We start from the raw sequence: 19,458 nt of genomic DNA on the forward strand, positions 1-19,458 counted from the left end.
ATGGCTCAGGAGACGTGGTGAACACTGGAAAGTAGTAATCCGGATGATTATTGGTCAGTACAGAGAATTCCACACCTGTTCCTCTCTCCCAAATGCCTCGTCATGTGTGATAGTACAACTTATTCTATTCCATGTGTACTCCCAATGATAATATAGCTGTGATTGTATTTCTATACGTACCGGGTGACTGTTACTTTGAAATATGTACTTATGTTCATGAATGTTTAATATCTGTATTTCTTGCCTGCTGTTTATTGATGAGTTTTCCCAAGTTTGTTTTGCTATTTTTTCTTACCAATGGACTTTACTTGATGGCTTCACTGTTGTTTTCCACCTTGTGTATTTTTACAAAGACCTCACATTTGCTTCCAGGTGGGGATTCAAACAGTGAAACCAGCCCAGTGAGTCAAATGCTCCTGTCAGAGAGCCAGGAGACGTCACAGGCCCCTCCCACTGAGATGACGCTACCCGAACATGAGCCCGAGGACGAAGGTTCCATCAGCGACAAGAACTCGGCCAAGTCCGAGGACAGCGCCTCATCCTTCGAGGAGCTGGAACTGGAGCTGGGGAAGGGACAGGAAGACAAAGACTGGCCACTTGCCAAGGAGGCCACCAGCATGATGCCAGACCTCCCGGCCAATGAGCCGGCAGCCATGGGAGAGGGAGAGGAGTAGGAGGAAGGCCTTGGGGAAATGGGTGGACATGATCACATGTTCAGGATGATAAGGGTTTCCTTCATTTATATAATTTCTTTTTTAAGAATTAAGTGCAAAACTGTTATTGATTTCATTTCTTTCAGCTTTAAAAAGTTGTCGGTTTTCCCTTAGTTGTGCTCCAGATAGAAAGAAGACCTAATTTGCCAACTGTTTCTGGAGTAAACAAGATAACAGGAGATGAGAGGAACATTAAGGGTAAAAACTGAGCTACCATTGCAACTAGCCATTCATTCAAATGTTACCAATGACAAAGTTAAACAGTAACTATGCAAGAGGGATATTATTGAATGAAAGTAATTAACAGTTATATGTGGAAAGAAATAAATGACCATAACAGGTTATTATGGAAAGAGTGTTACTGTCCATGACTGCTTTCTTATTTTTTATTTATATATGAGGGTGCAGCTTTATGCAGTAAAGTAAGATTGACTCCCTGGTTAGTTAGTGTAGTATAAAGTTGTAATTTTTATGTTGTCGAATTAGTTCATTTCTTTCTTTTTATTTGTCTATTTAATAAATAGTTCTCTGGCATATGTAAAATGAACAGAATGTTTAAAAAATTAATCAAGGGCTTTTAAAATTTTTTCCTGCATTAATGGTTTTCTCATCATTTTTGCCTTTAATTGCGATGTCACATTTGGACTAAAATATGTTATTGAATTACCATACCATGTGCTTTCAGGCAGCAATACAGGTGTGTGTGCATGCATGTGTGTCCATGTGTGCATGTGTGTCTCTGCGTGTGTGCGTGCGTGTGTGTGTGTGTGTATGTTTGTATGTGTGTGTGTAGGTGGTGGTGGTTCGGTTGTTGGTTTAAATAATAGCAGCTGTGTCAGCTCTGTCAGGTGCCACCCTCAGAATAGACCTATACCTGGGACCCCATAAACTACACCTATGTGTGAGATTCTGTAAGTTACACCTACACCTGAGACCCCCAAAACTACACCTATATCTGTGATGCCATAAACTAAACTATACCCATGATCCCATAACATTTGAGATCAAAAGTTATGAAAGCATTAGTTGAGCTGGATTTCACCTTTTAGTAGCATTGCCAAGTGCAAAATCTATCCAGGGTCAGAGAAATCTGAAAAAGTAACAAGCTAATCTTTCTGCCGCACTCAAGGCATATTTCCCATAATTCTGTGGGGAGCATGTGTATTACTTGTTTCTGATCAACCGCAGAGGGTCTCTGCACTCTGCAGTTGCTGATGAGATGCAGTTATCTACATGAACGTGTAACAAAGATGCACTTGTTTATCATCAGGTGAAAATAATTGCTTCTTGAAAAAATTTAACTCGGTGAGCCCCTCGGACCGAGACCCCTCAAACTGGTGAACAGATTATACTGCAGTCCTCAAAGTAGCATGTCATGCTGTGATCTGATTACTATGGATTGCAGAGCCATATCAGGTAAGCCATTTATGAAGAAATAACAACCTTTGGACTTATGCAGAAAAGGACAGTAAGAAAACATGAGAATGTCCTGCCTTTGAGCGTATACATAATTTAATTTTTTATTTTGTATTTTGTCTATTCTTTTGCAGTTTCTCTGTTGATTTCAAATGAAATCAAAACTTTATTTCAAATCAAATCAATATAAAAATGTTTTGTACTTTTGTCCCTTTTTTGGAGGGGGGGGGGGAGGGGAGGGGAGGGGGGGGCAGATTAGGATGATGTCATAGCATACAAAATACAGTGTAAATAGTGAAGGTATTTTGTGAAAATAGGATGTCCTGCAAAGATCTGTTAATAATGGTATTTGACTCAAATTGCCTTATGCACTATAACTGGCACTTGTGGTCATTTGTGGTTCCATTTTTATTTTAATACCGCCTAGTTTATATCTCTGTCCTGAATTGACTGCAATTCCATTCTTACCAGGGGAGACACAATGAGAAAAGGTTTTGAATGGATTTCATCTTGGCAGTATGAATGGAGAACATTGACATAAGGAAATAATGTTTCAGCCTTACAACTGATGGTCACCCACAGGCCTGGTTTTGTATGCTGCTGGGGTAATTTTCGCTTTGGTGAAATGCATGTTTAAAACGAAATTGCAAATCAATAAGTTTAATAACAATGCGTATAGAACTGCCACTGGCCTGCTACCACAAGGCTTTCTCACTGCAGAGTCTGTCTTGATTCTGATTTGTGGGAGAAAATGGGTCTAGTTTATATAGTAGTCTAATAGTCTAGTCTTTAGGTCTTCTCAGTACAGCACCATTTCCACTATGTCAAACCTTGTTGTTAAGGTCTGAAAAGTTTAAGATGACTCAAGTGATGTATATATCTCAGTGTGGAGAAAAACACATTTTCAATATACAAATATGCCAAATTACTCACGCACACTTCCAGTTCAGAGTAACAGCAGTATACATTCTGAGATTTTTAACCAATGACCACTACATTGCCGTCCTGCCGATGCAAGAATCGAACCTTCACTGGGAGAAAGAGGCTACTGGTGGATGTGGAGCTACTTTATGCTAATTGCAGATGGGCATCGCTGTTCTCTCTGAATCAACTGATATCAATGTGCCAGTTCAATGTTGGAGAGGGGGTTATTGTGTGTTATCAACTGAATACAGCCTCTTTAGAGGGACATGGAAGTGCAGACAGACTACCTTGAGTGGCAGGCAGAAGTAAGATTTTTGCCTCAATGCGACCCATTATAAAATGTTAATTATTATTTTAAAACATTTCTGAACCCCTTTGGAGAATTATTTGCTATCTAAATAATTTTAGATTAGTTAATGCAATACATTACTTCAGAAATCATGACCACAGCCATAAATAAATAAATATTTGGCCTCTCTAGAATCCACTGTTCACCTGACCCAAGGTCATCTTTTGGAGCCATTGCTCACTACAAGAGTTCAGCCTTCAACCAGCACCAAAGCTGAGCCTTGAAAAGTGAATAACAAAACTGGCCAAAAATAAAGTTCAGCACTTCAGGAAAAAAAAAAAACACTCAAGGATTTCCTTTGTGTAGAAATCATAATTTTTTATAGTGAAAAAAGCTCAAAATGTGAGATAAAATATGCTTCTTCTTTTTTCACTAAACTATAATTGCTCTCACTTTACAAATGTCAGCTTTAAGAGCTATAGACTTCAAGTGAATGAATGGCTGGGTTAGGTTACACAGTTCAGTGGTTGAAACCATTTTGAGTCCATGAATGATGGGCCTGTGTAATGTCATGTAATAAGAGATGGTTCATTTCTGTGGTTCAGCTGAAATGAGTGAAACCAATTTATATTTCGATGCATTTACTTTTTGGATCTGCTTCATTATGATGAAGGTTTATGTAATGACTCGACTTTCGGTTGTGACACTGATAAATTGGTATCACCATCCTTTGCCTAAACATTCATCTGCACTGGTGCAATTCACTCTTGATGGGAGCACCTGCTAAAAGCCTAACTGCAATGTCAACTCAGTGCAGAAATTTACGGTGTCAGGAAAGGAATTTTAAGTCATTTGGGTGTGATTGTTTATAGGATGCTAATTGAATTTTACAAATATACAATGGCACTTAAATGACTACTCATTTCAAATGTGCTGACCACTGTTCGCCCCCACCACTGCATAACATGGCTACCTGTGTCTGGGAAATTCAAACATTTAGCACGTGGGAAAAATAGAACATTTTCCCAAATACTTCATCTTCACTCAGAACTGTCAGAACCACAGAAATAAATACATATTTCATGCACGTGGCCCAAATTAAACCATAAATCAGAAACTCAAATATTCTAGTATGCAAATTTTGAGAGAACACTGAAAATGTGTTTTGTTATTCATTAAATGCATTGTTATTCATATATTAAGGTACACTATTGTTTCCACTCTTGGAAGATGAAATACAAAACGCATAGTTGGAAAGTGCTCAGCTCTAGCAAGGCTTCTTGAGTGTCTACTGAAAAGAAACTCTGTTACTATTGATGTTCTGGAAATTCAAAAAAATGATTTCCATTAATAAGGCCGTATCAGCCAAATATGATCCACTGCCCTGGAAAAGGGAAATATTCATAATTCACATGGGACCATGTGGTTTCATATTCAGAAATCCCTATTCATACCTAGATTCATGTAGATTTTCCTTATTTGACTCCTAAAAAAGCATGGTTTCATCCTGCATGTAAGATTGTATATGCAATATAAGACATTATCTTGCGGAAAAGGGGATTTTATGAAAGATTGTTAGACTTGACTGAGCCTTGAGAAAATTGAAATGTATTATTTGATTAATTAATTTCTTTGCTGCATTGTTTTAATTTCTAGTCAATCATTTCAATCAATTTATTTGAATAAAAAGATAATGTTATAGTAGCATACATTATAAATTTTATTTATTATAAAGTTAATTGAACAGTAGGATTTTTTCATGTATTAATTTAGACTGGACCTCTATTAACCTGTTGTCAAAAGCACTCAAGTATGTGGACCCCCATCTGCATGAGTTCAAGAAGAGGGGCTTTGCGCACCCCTATTAGAGTCTTAGGGTTGCCAGCAATCTAAATCTGCATTTTTAAATGGGGTCAACTAATTTATTTGTTTATTTTTTTATTTATTTAACTTTACTTGCTCAGCAAACTTTTATGAAAATAAAGTCTGTTAAACGTATTAAAATGTACTGTATATGGCCTAGTATGATTACCTCTAGTTCCTTTAAAATAGAATAATGGTTTTTAAAATTTGGTTGACATCTACTCCTCTCAACAGGATGCTGTGTAATACCTGTCTATATTTCCAACCTGTCATCTTTCATATTTCATATTTTCTTCCTGGTTGGTCCTCATTGCCCTCTACATAATATGCCAAGTTTTTAACCAAAAAATAATTGACACCTTTGCAAAAGAAACATATTAGGCAATAGAAGCATCATCTGAATATTAAACCATTGAAAAAATACCACATAGAGGCAAAACATTATATAAGGGAGAAATCAACAAGAAAGAAAAAATGAGTAAAACGTATAGGCTTACATTTTCCATATAAAAATGAAAAGCAATTCCTTGAAATATTCTTGGAACTGAGAGTAATAATAATAATTTAGTGAAAAAGACAGTTTACACTTATACCGTCATTGAGCACAAACATAAATGTTAGTGCCCTCTTGTGGTGGCCAGAGATATTCTTGTGATTAAAAAGACATTCAGATGTACTGAGAAAAAATATGGACTTCCATATGTTTCATAACTGTACCACAGATTATTCAAGACAAAAATGTTAAAATACAAATTCACAGTCATATTAACCCTTTAACCAATGGCTAACTATATGTTCTATAATTATTTTTTGGGCATTAATTAGCATTCCCATCTGAAACCTCTGCTGGCCTCAAGCATTCTCTGCTATTGTATAATTCTTTTAAGAGCTTATTCAAGGAGAAAATGAGTCTCTTTGTGCAACTGTTGGGCAATTTGTGTAAGTAAGGAAGAAAGTTAGTCATAATTACTATGTGAGTAGAAAACCTAGTTATAATGTACATATAAAGGCAGATAATTAGGCTAGTTCTGACACTGGGATATTATTGATATTATTATTTAAATGAATTATTAAAAAAAAAAAACCTTGGGTTTACACAATGTTCTGGCTCCCTTTCAAGTGATAAGCCCCGAGTCACACGTCTTCATTCATAAAGGCTGAATGGATAAATATCAGCAACTTTTGCCTTGGGTGTGGGAAAACAACTAATGATTACCTTAAATTATGCAACTAACATTACCATAATAAACAACTTCAATTACACAATAACAGAATGGGACTAAAAGCCCACTGTCAATGTCCCTTAATGGATTAAAAATAATTGAATTCATGACCTTTCCATTCTGGATATATCCTATGACGTACAGTGACTGAAGATGGTTGCCTTATATATGGGTCGAGAAGGCAGTTTTGGCCTTTCGTTAGTTAGCCGCTCCTGGTGGCAAGATCAGTGCAGCATGCGACAATGAGATGCATTTCCTTCTGCGTCTCCCTCCAGGACTGACAGCTCTCTGCCCCTTCTCCTGCGCCACGTGTTGATCTACCCTACACGGCTCCCACAGTGCATCGCGCCTCCTTTCCACATGGCTGGGCCGTCAAAAGAGGCGTGTAATCCCAGCATCTGAGTCTCATTTTTATTTGCTACTCAGTAGAGAGGTACAAATTCTCACAGTACAAACCCCCCACCCCCACCCCCACCCCGTTCCCCCAAAGTCGCCTATTTTAAGGTTTTATTCTCATGAGATTGGATGTGGTGATATTTTTTTTTTTCTCAGTGAGGCCTCCTGACGCTCAGCTCTGAGACTGCGTGTTCAGAACTGGACAGAGCAGGCCCAGTGACAGCTCTCAAGGGTTCTCACTCCAGAGGGAGGTGAGCAGCAGGGCCAGAGAGGAGGAGCGGGCATGTTCAGTCACGTGGAGTCGTGGTGTCTGATGTCAAACGTGCCCGCCGATCATGATGGCGCGTTGGCGCTGGCTGAAGATTAAAGGGAGTCCCCCTCCGACTTCCGCTAGAAAGCATGGCCGCTCTGCACGGTATGCGCGCGAGCTGGTCTTACCCACAGCCTACGTGCTTTTGTTCTCATTTAAAAGGTGTCAGAATATCATTTTCATGTACTGCCACCTACACCCTGCTCAGTGACAACTCTTCAGTGTGAAATAAAAAATAAAAAAAACATGCAAGGAGATAAATTGATTTTTTCCTGTTAAAGTAGAATATATGTTGGGGTATTTTGTTTTACCAAGATAAGACCTTCCTATGTTCAGATGAGCAATACAGATGCCTACATTTGGATGTTATGCAATGCGTGTTTTTTAAATAAATTTCGTTTCCTTAAAACATGCATTCATCAATGAAGAGTTACCCCTTAATCATCTACTGTGATATGCTTGAAGCATCAGGCGACTCTTGCCAGTTAGCAGGGATTACATGTAACAATGAACTCAAATGGCTTCATGAAATCCAAAGTGTGTGGATACATGAAGATCCTTTAGATAGATAAGAAGACAATAGTAATTGTATTCTCACATAATTCTGTTCAAAGCTCATCTGCATGAAATACGTTGGCACAAAGGTCTGTGGTTTCCTTGTGTCCACCTATGCAGTGATAAAATCATTGGTAGGACCTGTTATATAAAGTGGAGGCTTGTACCATCATTTAGCAATTCCACAGAACAATGCTCCAATAATGAATAATAGATAACTACTTTTAAACAAAGGATACTAAGTTCAGGATTGCTGTATTTGGCCAGACGTAGTCAATTATTAATGTCATATTGGTCAAAGCAATTGCTCGCATAGCCTATAGGTGGCTATTTCTGCTGCCATATTTTTGACAGGCAAAAAACTATATTTGCTGAAAACCTCAATATATTTCATTAATCATATTTCAAAGTTCACAGTCATTCAGTTTACCACTGCTTAATCAACAAAAATGAACAGAGCGGATGCAGAAAAATAAGAGGGTGAAAATCTTGCTTGACTTGGACTAGGCGATTTATTCACTCTCATGGGGAGAACAAGATGTATATTGCAACCCCGAAGCGGAATAAAATGATTTTTAGACAACAGTGATGATTCCAAGTTATTTTGAGCTATTAGATGCCCAATACAAGTACATTTTGTGACTAATCCGTAGATGACGTAACCTGGGTTTATGTGTTATGTGTGAGAAAACAGTTCGGATTTAATCAGATATTTATCAACGGCTTCGCTCCCTACGAGCTGGTTAACCAGTTGGGATTTAGACCAAGTCTAGACTCGTACATCCGTACATATGCATAACAACCTCAACCCACCATAAATTCTGCCCTGAAATCTCCAAAGAGTTGGTCCAATTGTGTTTTGACATCCCACTTTAACAAAACCTACACACTTTCGTGAGTTTTTCTCAAATTCATGAACGACACACAGAAAACAAGTAATTCCAGGCTTTGACGGAGTTTTCTGGGACACCACATTCAAGTAATTACAGCTGGGAACATTTTTGAAACTTAAAAAGAGCTTCTCGGGTTGAACGAGTAGATGAGCCAGATGGGCGGTCTACACGGGGAACGAATTTACATTTATTAAAATAGAGAAGAATAAAATCAACAACAAGAAGTAACGCAAAACATCGATTTACTACAAGAAAAAATAATACAAACAAAACAAGACCTTAATCAATCAATCGTTCAGAATAACGTGAACTTGAAATAACAACAGTGCTCCGAGTATTATCGAAGGAAATGCGCGCTGCTGTGAGACAGCCGGTCGCGTGAACCTCCTCACTACACCATTTCGGAGTCACTGTCAGTCATACACTTGGCTCCCTCTACCACTAACAATGAGATATCACACGTGCGATCTAGGCGCGTTTGTTTTAAACCGATCTTAGGAATTTTGAGGACTAAAACCCGACGCTGAACACCGACTGCAATAAATACCAATCTACGCAATCTAATTTAAATCAAAGCATCAGTACCAATGCACCGTCAAATTACCGATTTACAGCACGTGTGATAACATATTTTAATAAAATTAGCATAAATATAAAGACTATCGTGGTGATATTTATCTGAGGGAGGAATTTTATTTGAACTCTCTTTTAATTTTATCATGCTGCAACTGGAGAGAGTTTTAGCTGCACGAGATTTTAAAAAGCACAGAAACATCTCGAGGAATCCGCTGTGTTTTTAGTCAGTCTGTTTCAGCACCAAGGACAGGTACAACTCTCCACAGCAGTTTCAAGACTTAACTTCCCCAATTGACGGACTTACGGAAACTGAATTTCCACGGTATTTTTGGCATGAAGCAATAACGTTTACAGCATACAGAATTGAAGAAAACGGTCTACTTTATCCTGTTGGAGCAAAGGTCTGGACTTGGAATAATTTCATCACAGTAATATCCGCAACAAACAGGTGAGGATGACCTCTGTTTTTTTGCACGTGTTTTAAGATTGTGCATTCATTCTGTGCCCATATTAGAGATTACTCGTGTGCACAAGGCTATGGAATTCACTGCATCTTTTATGAGAGCACATGCACATCAGTGAGAAAATTAGAACATTTACAAAGCCTGTTGAATAAATCTTATCACTTGAAAAACACGTTTAGTGGCTGGTGATAACAAACTGCCGTTGAACTCGCACCACAATATATTTATCCACGCCTTAAACATCCTTATGGTTAGAATTGTCTCTGCAGACAAAGCTATTTCACCGTAAACAATTTAAACAATTATTATTTCTTGTTTTTACTAAGGTTCGTGTTTTTTAAATGAAAAACTTATGAATATGTAGGCTATGCATTTCTATATTGTAATGTTTGAACTGTTACAAATGCACGGTTTACACAACATGACAGTAAACATGAACAAAATAAGTTCATTCTAATGGGCGGCTGACATACTGATGTACAGCGCTCAAAATTAAATATACAAATATACCAGTGCATACAATTTATTCACGCAGGTGCGTAATTTATCAGCGAGTTTGTGAAACATAACAAGTGACGCTGGATTGTTGCAGTTCAGCAGGTTGATTTATCTACGCCTTATCACGAATGCTGTATCTGAGTCTGTGCGAACATGGATACGTTTTAGAGTGATACTGCGTGTTCATAAACAACGACGTCCTGTATCATATACAGAGTAATTAGGGCGGGTGTTTTGACCTGTGTTTGAAACAAATTGTGAGGGGAAAATGTATGCATGCTTCAATGCGTTCTTGTCGCGAAAATCGCAAGAAAGTTCTATGGGAGTTCGCTGACCAAGTCTGGAAGGCGTCTTCCTATGCCCAGAGTAGCCGGATGCGGCGGTATGAATAGATAAAGCTAGATAAACGTGGTAAATTATCTCTGGAATGCTGACGGGCGTAGCTTGTTAACTCTGAACATGAAGTAAAGAGCGAATAAATACAATCTTGCGATTTAGATGATGCAGCAGCTATAACAATTTATCTGAAATGTATTAGGCTACAATTAATTGTCAAAACTATATAGCCTGTTCCTATCGAGGAAAAGCAGCAATAATTATTCTTCCACTATCTGTAGTATCTTAAAATAGACCATGACAGATTGTTTAAAAAAATGTAATCTGAATATCTGTTTGGTTTTAAGTATTGGTTTTAGTTTTGCCATTTCAGTCGGAACTGGACAACAGCATGAAAACGATTGTGTTTATGTCTATAATAAATTGACATGTTATATGCCGTGTGTGAGTGTGTATGTGTAAACATACATATGCATGTTTATTTAAAAGGTTTTTTTAATTGTTATTTTCCCTTTTCCCTTCAAGTGCTGAGACAGTGATTAAATAGCAATTGCATTATATCATCAGTCAAAAAGGCATCCAATCAATAGCCTATGCACAAATACCTTCATTGACACACCACAGTAAGAAGCCCAGTCCTTTGGTCTGTCTCTGTCTTCACCTCAATATGGAGGAGAGTTCAGAGTGATGTCTCCACTTAAGTGGAAGAAATTTTTATTACACGTTCCCAGTAGAATCTTAAGCGCACGCGGTTGCACTGCAACAAGGTGGAAGAACCCTATAATGTACATAATTTTCACATTAAGCTCGGACGCCTTACCCATGCTTGGTTCAAATGTGTGAGTGAGCAAAAAACGTGTTTCCAGTTTCTCAACGCGGGCTTCCAAAGGACTGGATGCACCGTGGTTGGGGTGTGCCATCTTGCACATCACAGTAAGGCAGCAACGTTATAGGCTTGGTTATAGGCTAGCCAGTGAAAAAATTAAGCATCAGACATCCTTGAAAGAAAACAATGCAATTTATTGCTTTCCACGTAGATTGTCGAATGTATCGTCCCAAAGGTTATTTATTTATTTATTTATTTATTCAGTCATTCATTTATGCCATGATGTTACAAATGTATCATTCTCAGTTGATTTTACTTTTTGCTTGGACATATATGCCCGCAGAAGGGCTGTTGGTCGACGTACAGTACTTCGCTTTCTGGTCTATAATCAAGACAGTGGCAGTGCCAATGCCGACTGTGGCCAGCCACAAGAAGATGGGTTTAGTTCGTCGGGTTTCATCTACCACCGCGTCTCAACCTGCGACAGCCACGCTTAAATGCCATTTGTGATGATGGCACAGCTCTCCGGAGAAATGCGAATGTGTATAACTTGTATTTGACCATCGCTTAATCTTTCGTCTACAACAGTGACGGTGCTGATCAGAAGTGTGATGCAGCTTATTAAAAAAAGAACCAAGACAATAATTATCAGGTTTTAATTAAACATTTTATAAGGGCGCAAGTTTCAGAGAATAAGTCAGGAGATAATTCGGAGGCAATATTGATTATATTGTGATAATCATTGCAATTTGTCAAATTGTTTTAGATCAAACAGAAGGAACACAATAGAGGGCTTAGACATAATAAAAACATGGAAATGAACCATATAATATATTACACTGTCCACATAATACATTTGAAACAAGATTTGTTCTTTAAAGTTATGAACGATTAGTATTAATTGTTTTTAACTATTAGTATTTTCTTACATGGAGGTGTGCGTGTGTGCCTTCCTTAGCTTTCATGAGAGGATTATTACACAAAGTGGGTCATGATCTGTAGCTCTCTGCATGATGGTGGAAAATAAGTACATTTTCGGGTGCATTTTTTGAAGTGTGATCAAAATGCCTGATTTATAACACAAAAAGAGGGGTAGTGGCATGTAACTTGATAAATAAACACATGGAATGCACATGTCTTTGTGGAACTATTCACATCCACAGTCTAACATAAGAAAGGCTTGGGAGAAGTTTATTGGTGTAAAAATCTATTCGTGCTTGGAAACCACAGCAGGGTGTGCACCATTCATGGGCAGAAAATGTGTTTGTCATACTTCAGCAAACACTAGGCACTGTTTATGACTATGCATGCTGATAAGTTCAGTCTTGTATACAAGTGCGTAGTACATTTGTCAAATTTAAGTAGTGCAGGGTTCATCAGTGTAACTTTGAAGTCATCCAACACTGTCCAACTCTAAACCTGCTCCATTCTTGGACTCCAGTTACTTGATTAATCTGTCAATAAGTATTCATACCTGTAAACGCTGTCTTCAGAGGAAGTGTTCTGTCTGACTGGTGTATCAGATGTGAGATCAGTTTAGCAGGGCAAGAACCCGGAGGCACTGGCACTGATCCTGAACAGAATGAGGTGCTCATTTATAGCTATAAGCAAACTTAATGTATTGGTGACTCGTGTGATTTAACCTTTGTATTTCTCCTTGGGCCCAGATTAAAACCCATGTTTTCATTCCAACATAAAGATTTAAATAATAACACACAACACTCCTTCATCCAGCAAACCACCCACACTGACCCATACTGTTTTCTAATGACCAAATCAGTGTGTGTATTTTTGAGGGGGTGGTACAGCCATTGTTTGTTTTGACCTTTGTCTCGAGTGGGCTTTGAATGATTAGAAAAGTGAAGGAGAACCACAGACCACAGATTTACAGCCAAGAGAACTGCTAGAAAGGACATAGCAGATCCAAAAATATAACTGACTTTTTAAATCAAGGCAATCAAGACTTCAGTGAGGTACTCCTGCATGGGGGTTTAAATAATTTAGAACCATCTGTTGCAGGAAAAAACCAAATACAGGGAGAAATTACGTATTAAAATAAATGCATTGCTGCCAAGCTTCCTAAAGAGGTTCATTGCGGCAGGTTGAAATGCAAGCCTGAATAAAATGAGGAATGTTACAGGAGAACAGCTTGCATGTCTGTGTCCAATCTTCAAGACAACATGCTGGGCTTTTTGGGTGGTATACAGTGGAGATTCAGTGATTTTAAAATGGAATTATTTTGCTAATCTTGTTCACTGCACCCAGTCCAGCCAATTCACCTTTCATAAGGATCAGTGAATCCGTACAGGATTTTGCACAGCGTAACATCCTGGAACCTTTACAGGATAGTCTCTTGGCCCTCAGCCAGAGAAAATCAAGAGAGTATCTGTGACATAAAAAGGGAGGGAAATCCCATTGAATGCCATGGCTGGATATATTCAACAGCCCCATGAAATCCTCTTGTAAGTAGACACTGTCAAACCATGCCACAGGTTAACTCATCTGGTAAATTAACATGAATCCACCTCTCACAAAATACTAGGAATAATCAACACTGAAAAATTAGAAACATAGGGTAATACATATTTTCCTTTACTCTGAAGTATTGTAATATTTGATATAGCCTTATAAATTCTCATACAAAAAACATCCCCTTTTTAGTCAAAAGTGGTTTGACCCAATTACCAAGATGGGGAAATGCGATGCCCGTACTAATGAAGGCATTCCTCTCACCTGCCTTCAGCCCAAGTAGAAGCCAACACCAATTAGCTTCTATTACTCAAGAAGCCACAATGTAACAATGGTAATGAGACCAAAATGCAAACATAACTTGGAAATGAGAATGTGTTATTGGTTAGATTGATATGCAAACATAATTTTGGATTTTCTCTTCATCTTGCCAATGCACCTCAGGTTATCCCACAGCACAACACAAAGCTTCCTGCAGTACTAGCTTTCTACTAAGTAGAGTGAGAGAGCAGAGGCATGGCAGAAAATCTGATTCAATTCCACTCTGTGTTTTATTTTTAAAAGAGAAGGCTTTAAGACTATTAAAAAAAATAGAAAGCCCTTCACTCAATAGTTGAGACTGTTCTTACATTTTAATTATGCAGGTTCTTGCCAGGGGAGAAAATGCTCATCTTCTTTTCACACGCTTTGAAGAAGAAGAAAACAATCTGGTGCACAAAACCCCTTCTAGTCCAAACGCAGTCCACCTCACCTGTACGGGATCAATGCAATCACTTTCTTTCCTCTTTTGACTGCTGAGGGAAAGAATGGCCAGGCTTTCCCTGTGGGAACGCGCACAGGTACTGCAGCCAGTCTGCAGTCCTCAAAGCCCTTAGATCTCAGAACACAGGAGCTGTGGCAGGAACCTCCATGTGAGAAGCGAAGCAGCAGTGTTTTTCACAAATGTGGGGGATGGAAGTCGCTTAACGGCCTGCTGCTGCCACAGCCACACAAAACCCAAAGATGTGACAGCCAGTAGTGCTGAGAGTGGTTGTCCTGGTGTTAGAAACGTGAGAAAAAGCTTTCGCTGTGCACAAACTGCGTCACTGGACACACACACAGACACACACACACACACGCACACACACACGCACACATACACAGACACACATACTCAAACAAAAGAGGCACCTGAAATTCTTGCTGATTTGTGGTTAGCACTAGTAATTGTATCTACTGTGAAAACTGATGTATTACCTCTAGTGAAAAATGGGTGGCTTTATCTCGTAAATTATGGGTACAAAATTCAATAGGAGAATGCATTTCACATCCCTGTAATAATATTCAAATGCGATTTGGGAAAATAGGACAAATAATAAGGGATTCAGGTAAAATGCTAACGTAGTACTAATAGTACTACAACAGAACTGTAACAGTTCTTCTGTTATTGCTATTTTTGTTGCTATTATTGAGCGTGCTTCAAATATCGAAAGCAAAGGGGTTGAGGGTTATGCATTTGATGTTTTCCCCCGATGATAAAGATTATTAGAGAGGACATTTTTAAAAGTTGATCAGCTGTTATAACCGCATCTCAGAAGAGCAAAAATACACCAGCACAGTGACAGGGAGGAGGAGTGACAGCTCTGGAATCTCCCCCAGAAGAGAGGTCAGGCTGGGGCCTTCTCTCTAAGGGCCTAGCCACTCGCTCCCTGCATTCCAGGTGAGGCTCTATGCCACCCAGTAAAGACATGGGTTCATCCTGCCGTGACAAGAATATTTTGCACGTTTGGCCCATTGGGTGCATGGTGAGCTGCTGCACATGTGGGCTGCCATTGGGGGTGCTTTGTTTGGGAATCATCTCCCCTTCATTTCTGCCTTGTCACGTACTGAGCCTAAATCGAAGCCCTCATTATACAGATGCATAGACTGCTTATCTTGCCACCAACTGTAACTATCTGAGCTACCAGATCTCTGTAATTAAACTCTGGGATGATTAATGCTCATGACCATATCAGAATAGAATGGCTTGAATGCTAACATCTCATTGTGACTCAGGTGATGTGCAGCGCAATACTTAAGGGTATCTATCATGTCTATGCATATCTGTATGGAGCCAACACCATCTGGTGTGCTACATATAGGCAATGAGTGTAAAGTAGCATGTGTGCTTAAATCATAAATTGGCAAGTGATATAATGAACCCTGTTTGTGTAGCCCCTGCTGTCATCATTATTGTCAACTGAACCATTTCTTTGCTTGATAAAACTCATTCTGTAATCCAAATATGTCCTTTTTCCCCCCTCACCGCTAAGTTGCAGTTGTGATCATTATTTTTCAATGCGGTTTTGTTTCTTTTGGTGATGCAGGGGGAAAGCATCAAATAGATGGAGTATCTTTCCACTGTATCTCATACAAAGCTAATATGGAGTCCATGGAGACAGGAGAAGAGCCCAGGAACGGTTCTGGTGTGTGTGTGTGTGTGCGTGCATGCATGCATGCGTGTGTGCGTGTGTGTGCATGTGTGTGTGTGTGCACGTGCATGCGTGTGTGTGTGTGTGTGTCTGTGCATCATGCATCAGAGCTTAGTTATAGTATAAGGGGCAGGGTCAGGGAAGCCCAATAGCAACCCTCTGCCCTGTCACAGCTGATGGCTCAATGAATAATGTATGGGCAGGGAAGGAGCTCAGAGAGACAAAAGCATGAAGCATCCATCACACTGCCAGCTACAATCAAAGCTGTGACACTAATGAGCTCACAGAAGGAGAGAGAGGATGGATGCCTGACAGAGAAATGGAGCTGTAAAGTGTGATTAGTGAATGGGGGTTGGCTCCAGCGGCTTGTTCTCACAGGTGTTGTGGCAGGGACGGAAAGAGAAGGAGAATCCAAGTGTTGCATACAGAATGCTTACTGGAAAAGTGCAACCTGTCTCTTCTAAATAATGAACAGAAAATAGTCAGAAACTCACAGAAAATCGGTGTACCCTGATTTCATCAGGCTAAATGTGGGTCCCTCTTTGAGCTCTGTGCCCCGACCTGGTCTTTCTACTCTCTGCAGTGTCAAGTACCTAGACTGTTCTCCTTTTTATATGGTGATAAAGGCTCAAGATAGACAATTCATAATGCATCAGGCAATGTGGCAACATTGCAATTTTATATTGCAATTTCTTTCAATTCTCCTGAGTAGGGCTTGTTACACATAGATCATGGTAATTATTTACATTGATATTAAGTGACTATCAAAGCTATAAAACAAAACCAGCAGCAACATTTGAAAATGTCATCATACTCCACATTTGAGGAACAGTTATTATTAAGTTGTTTATTTTTTTTCTCGACAGCAGGCTTTACTGCTTTTAAATTCCTCTCAGGGTATAATTGTTGTTATTGAAAGTGCTCTGAGTGCAATAAAGGGATTCTGAATTCCCTTGTCTTGAGGAGGACAAGACTGTCTTCAGAGGTAACGTTTCAATCCACAGAGCGGTAATGCACCGCCAGAGCGAGCAACGAAGGACTCGTGATGGCCTTCTGATGACCCTTTGCAACCTCATGAATGAGCTCTGTCAGAGAACTGGGTGGGGCTGTGTCAGGAAGCCGAGGTTTTGAGCAATGTACTCAAAAGGTTTTGTCAAGTGAAAGGTGAGGAATGCAAAGTGATTTACAAGCACACATGAAGTACTGTACCTGGGCTTGTAACTGAAAGACGACTGGTTCAAATCTCAGGAGGGGTTTGGTTTCTGATCACTTGAGCATGATACTTAACCTGACTTGCTTCCTTGATATATCCATTATAGCTGTAAGGTAGAAAGTCATTCCAGAGGCAGACAATGGCTGGGAAAATATTGCCTGGGAAATATCAGTAAATTGAGATGTCTAATTAAAAAGCAATTTGCCATTCTGTTGTGCTGACTGTTAATATAAACCATAGGGGTAAATGTGGAAAACAGAACTCTGATTTCAACCCTTCATTGTGCACAGATCAATTACCTGCTTGAGTTCTTTTGGCACAAAATATTGCTTTATTGAAATGTTTTGATGAGTATAAATATGGCACATGCTGTATTTATTTTACAATCATAATCTCTACAGAGATTTCACATGGTATAATTGTGTATAAAAACTGTACTGAAAATTAGGGACATAAAGAATGCTTCTGAGAGGCATTTGCCAGGTTGAAGCAGGAAAATGGAAATTGATGCCAGATTGTTCGTATATCAGAAGATTGCAACAGGCTCTGCTCTGATTATGTTTTTGTATTGTATTTTTATTTTTTAAACTCTACAGTAGATTGTACTCCACACAAAGGAGGGCACCATTTTACATTAGCACTTTGGCTCCTTTTTCTTGTGCGTGTTCCTCTTTGTTGCACATATTTATACACCCTTGCAAAATGCACTTAGTAAGGAAAGAAGATGAAGCCAAATAGTGGCCTGGGCCTGGTATCTTCACAGTCCCTCCAGCCTCAAGCTGCACATACTGTAAATGTTCTCTCGGAGGTACTCCAGATATTATTGCTGCTTCCGCTCCAGAAATGTGATTTTCAACACCTGAGCAGATTAACACCTTGTCAAGCTTCACTCTGGTCTGTCCTCACCTCCTTTCCCTCCTCCACAACCTTCTCTTTTCCTCTCCTTCCATCCCACTCATCTCTCTCTCTCCATTTCCACCTCCTTTCCCCTGCAATCATTCCCTTTCCTCTTAGCTGTTTCCATGTTTGTCATTATCTAGTTTGAAGTGTTTAAGAGGCCAATAAGCACTGGTACTCTTGCATTAGTTTATTAATTATTAATTAATTATTAATTACTGATAATAAAAGAAATAATAATAATAATAATAATAATAATAATAATAATAATAATTTATTTACATCACATGGACCCCTGGAAATTGTCTGCAACTCTTAGAAATATGGCTGCACTTCATGAACTTTGCAGTTACTCTAACAACAGGGATACAATGCATATAATCTTACATGTTTCCCCAGTTCTATTGTCACTAGAAGACATTAGAACTAAAATGCATTTACAATAAAGCCTATGGTACAAAGACATTCAATCCTGTAAAGAAATAAAAATAAATACATTCTCATCATGGGAAATTACCATACCTAAAGAAATGTTCTCCAGGTGTACTTTATGACTGTTAATGCTGCATATTGTTTGATATGTGAATGGCTTGCCTAATTCATGCCACCACACACCTGCTGAAATAGAGGAATTTGATTTAGCAAACTGGACTTGAGGGATGATTTGATAGATGGGTTGTGAATTTGGCTAGGATTCCAGGAAACACCCTACTCTTTGTCTTAACTACCATGAAATCTTTATTAAGCACAATGAGTCAGGACCTCTGTTTTAAGTCTACATAATTATATCTTCCACCACTAAAGCTGGGTTGTTTTGTTATTTATGTTTTGTTCGAGGAAATGAATCTCCTATTTATCCACCGCTACTTCAAGCAATAATGTCCCAGGAGATTTCTCGACCAAGCAGTAACCAATTTCCACCCCCTTAGCTTTAGCCATCAGGTATAAGAAAATTACAAGGTCGGATGCTTGCTGTCCCTCATCCTTGCCCTAATTAGTACCTGTATCTCCCGGCTTGTCCTAAATGCCTGTTTCTTTCTTTGCCCTTGCTTCTTCACTTTGTCTGCTTCAGCAAAGCGTGCAGTGCCGTGAGGACCTCTGGCACGTTTGCTCCAGCCAGTGATTCATTAAATTTTTTATGCTATAG

At 39.0% G+C, this 19,458-nt stretch overlaps 2 protein-coding genes across 4 annotated transcripts in view; both read left to right on the forward strand.

Annotated features, from left to right (window-relative positions):
• The window catches only part of tex264a (testis expressed 264, ER-phagy receptor a), an 81,131-nt gene extending 79,823 nt beyond the window's left edge, over nt 1–1,308 (forward strand). For both annotated transcript variants that reach the window (XM_035388242.1, XM_035388243.1), the window contains one exon: nt 373–1,308. In XM_035388242.1, the coding sequence (XP_035244133.1) occupies nt 373–674 (302 nt within the window). In that variant the 3' untranslated portion in view covers nt 675–1,308. The remainder of the gene's footprint in view (nt 1–372) is intronic.
• A 7,192-nt stretch (nt 1,309–8,500) lies between these two features.
• Nucleotides 8,501–19,458, forward strand: part of grm2a (glutamate receptor, metabotropic 2a) — a 45,618-nt gene continuing 34,660 nt past the window's right edge. Inside the window, exon 1 of one of the 2 annotated variants that reach the window (XM_035386990.1) lies at nt 8,501–9,606. The gene's annotated coding sequence lies outside the window, so the exon portion shown is untranslated. The remainder of the gene's footprint in view (nt 9,607–19,458) is intronic. The other variant, XM_035386989.1, reaches the window with a different exon arrangement.

This window comes from Anguilla anguilla, chromosome 13 (genome assembly GCF_013347855.1).
Source record: "Anguilla anguilla isolate fAngAng1 chromosome 13, fAngAng1.pri, whole genome shotgun sequence".
Taxonomy (NCBI): domain Eukaryota; kingdom Metazoa; phylum Chordata; class Actinopteri; order Anguilliformes; family Anguillidae; genus Anguilla; species Anguilla anguilla.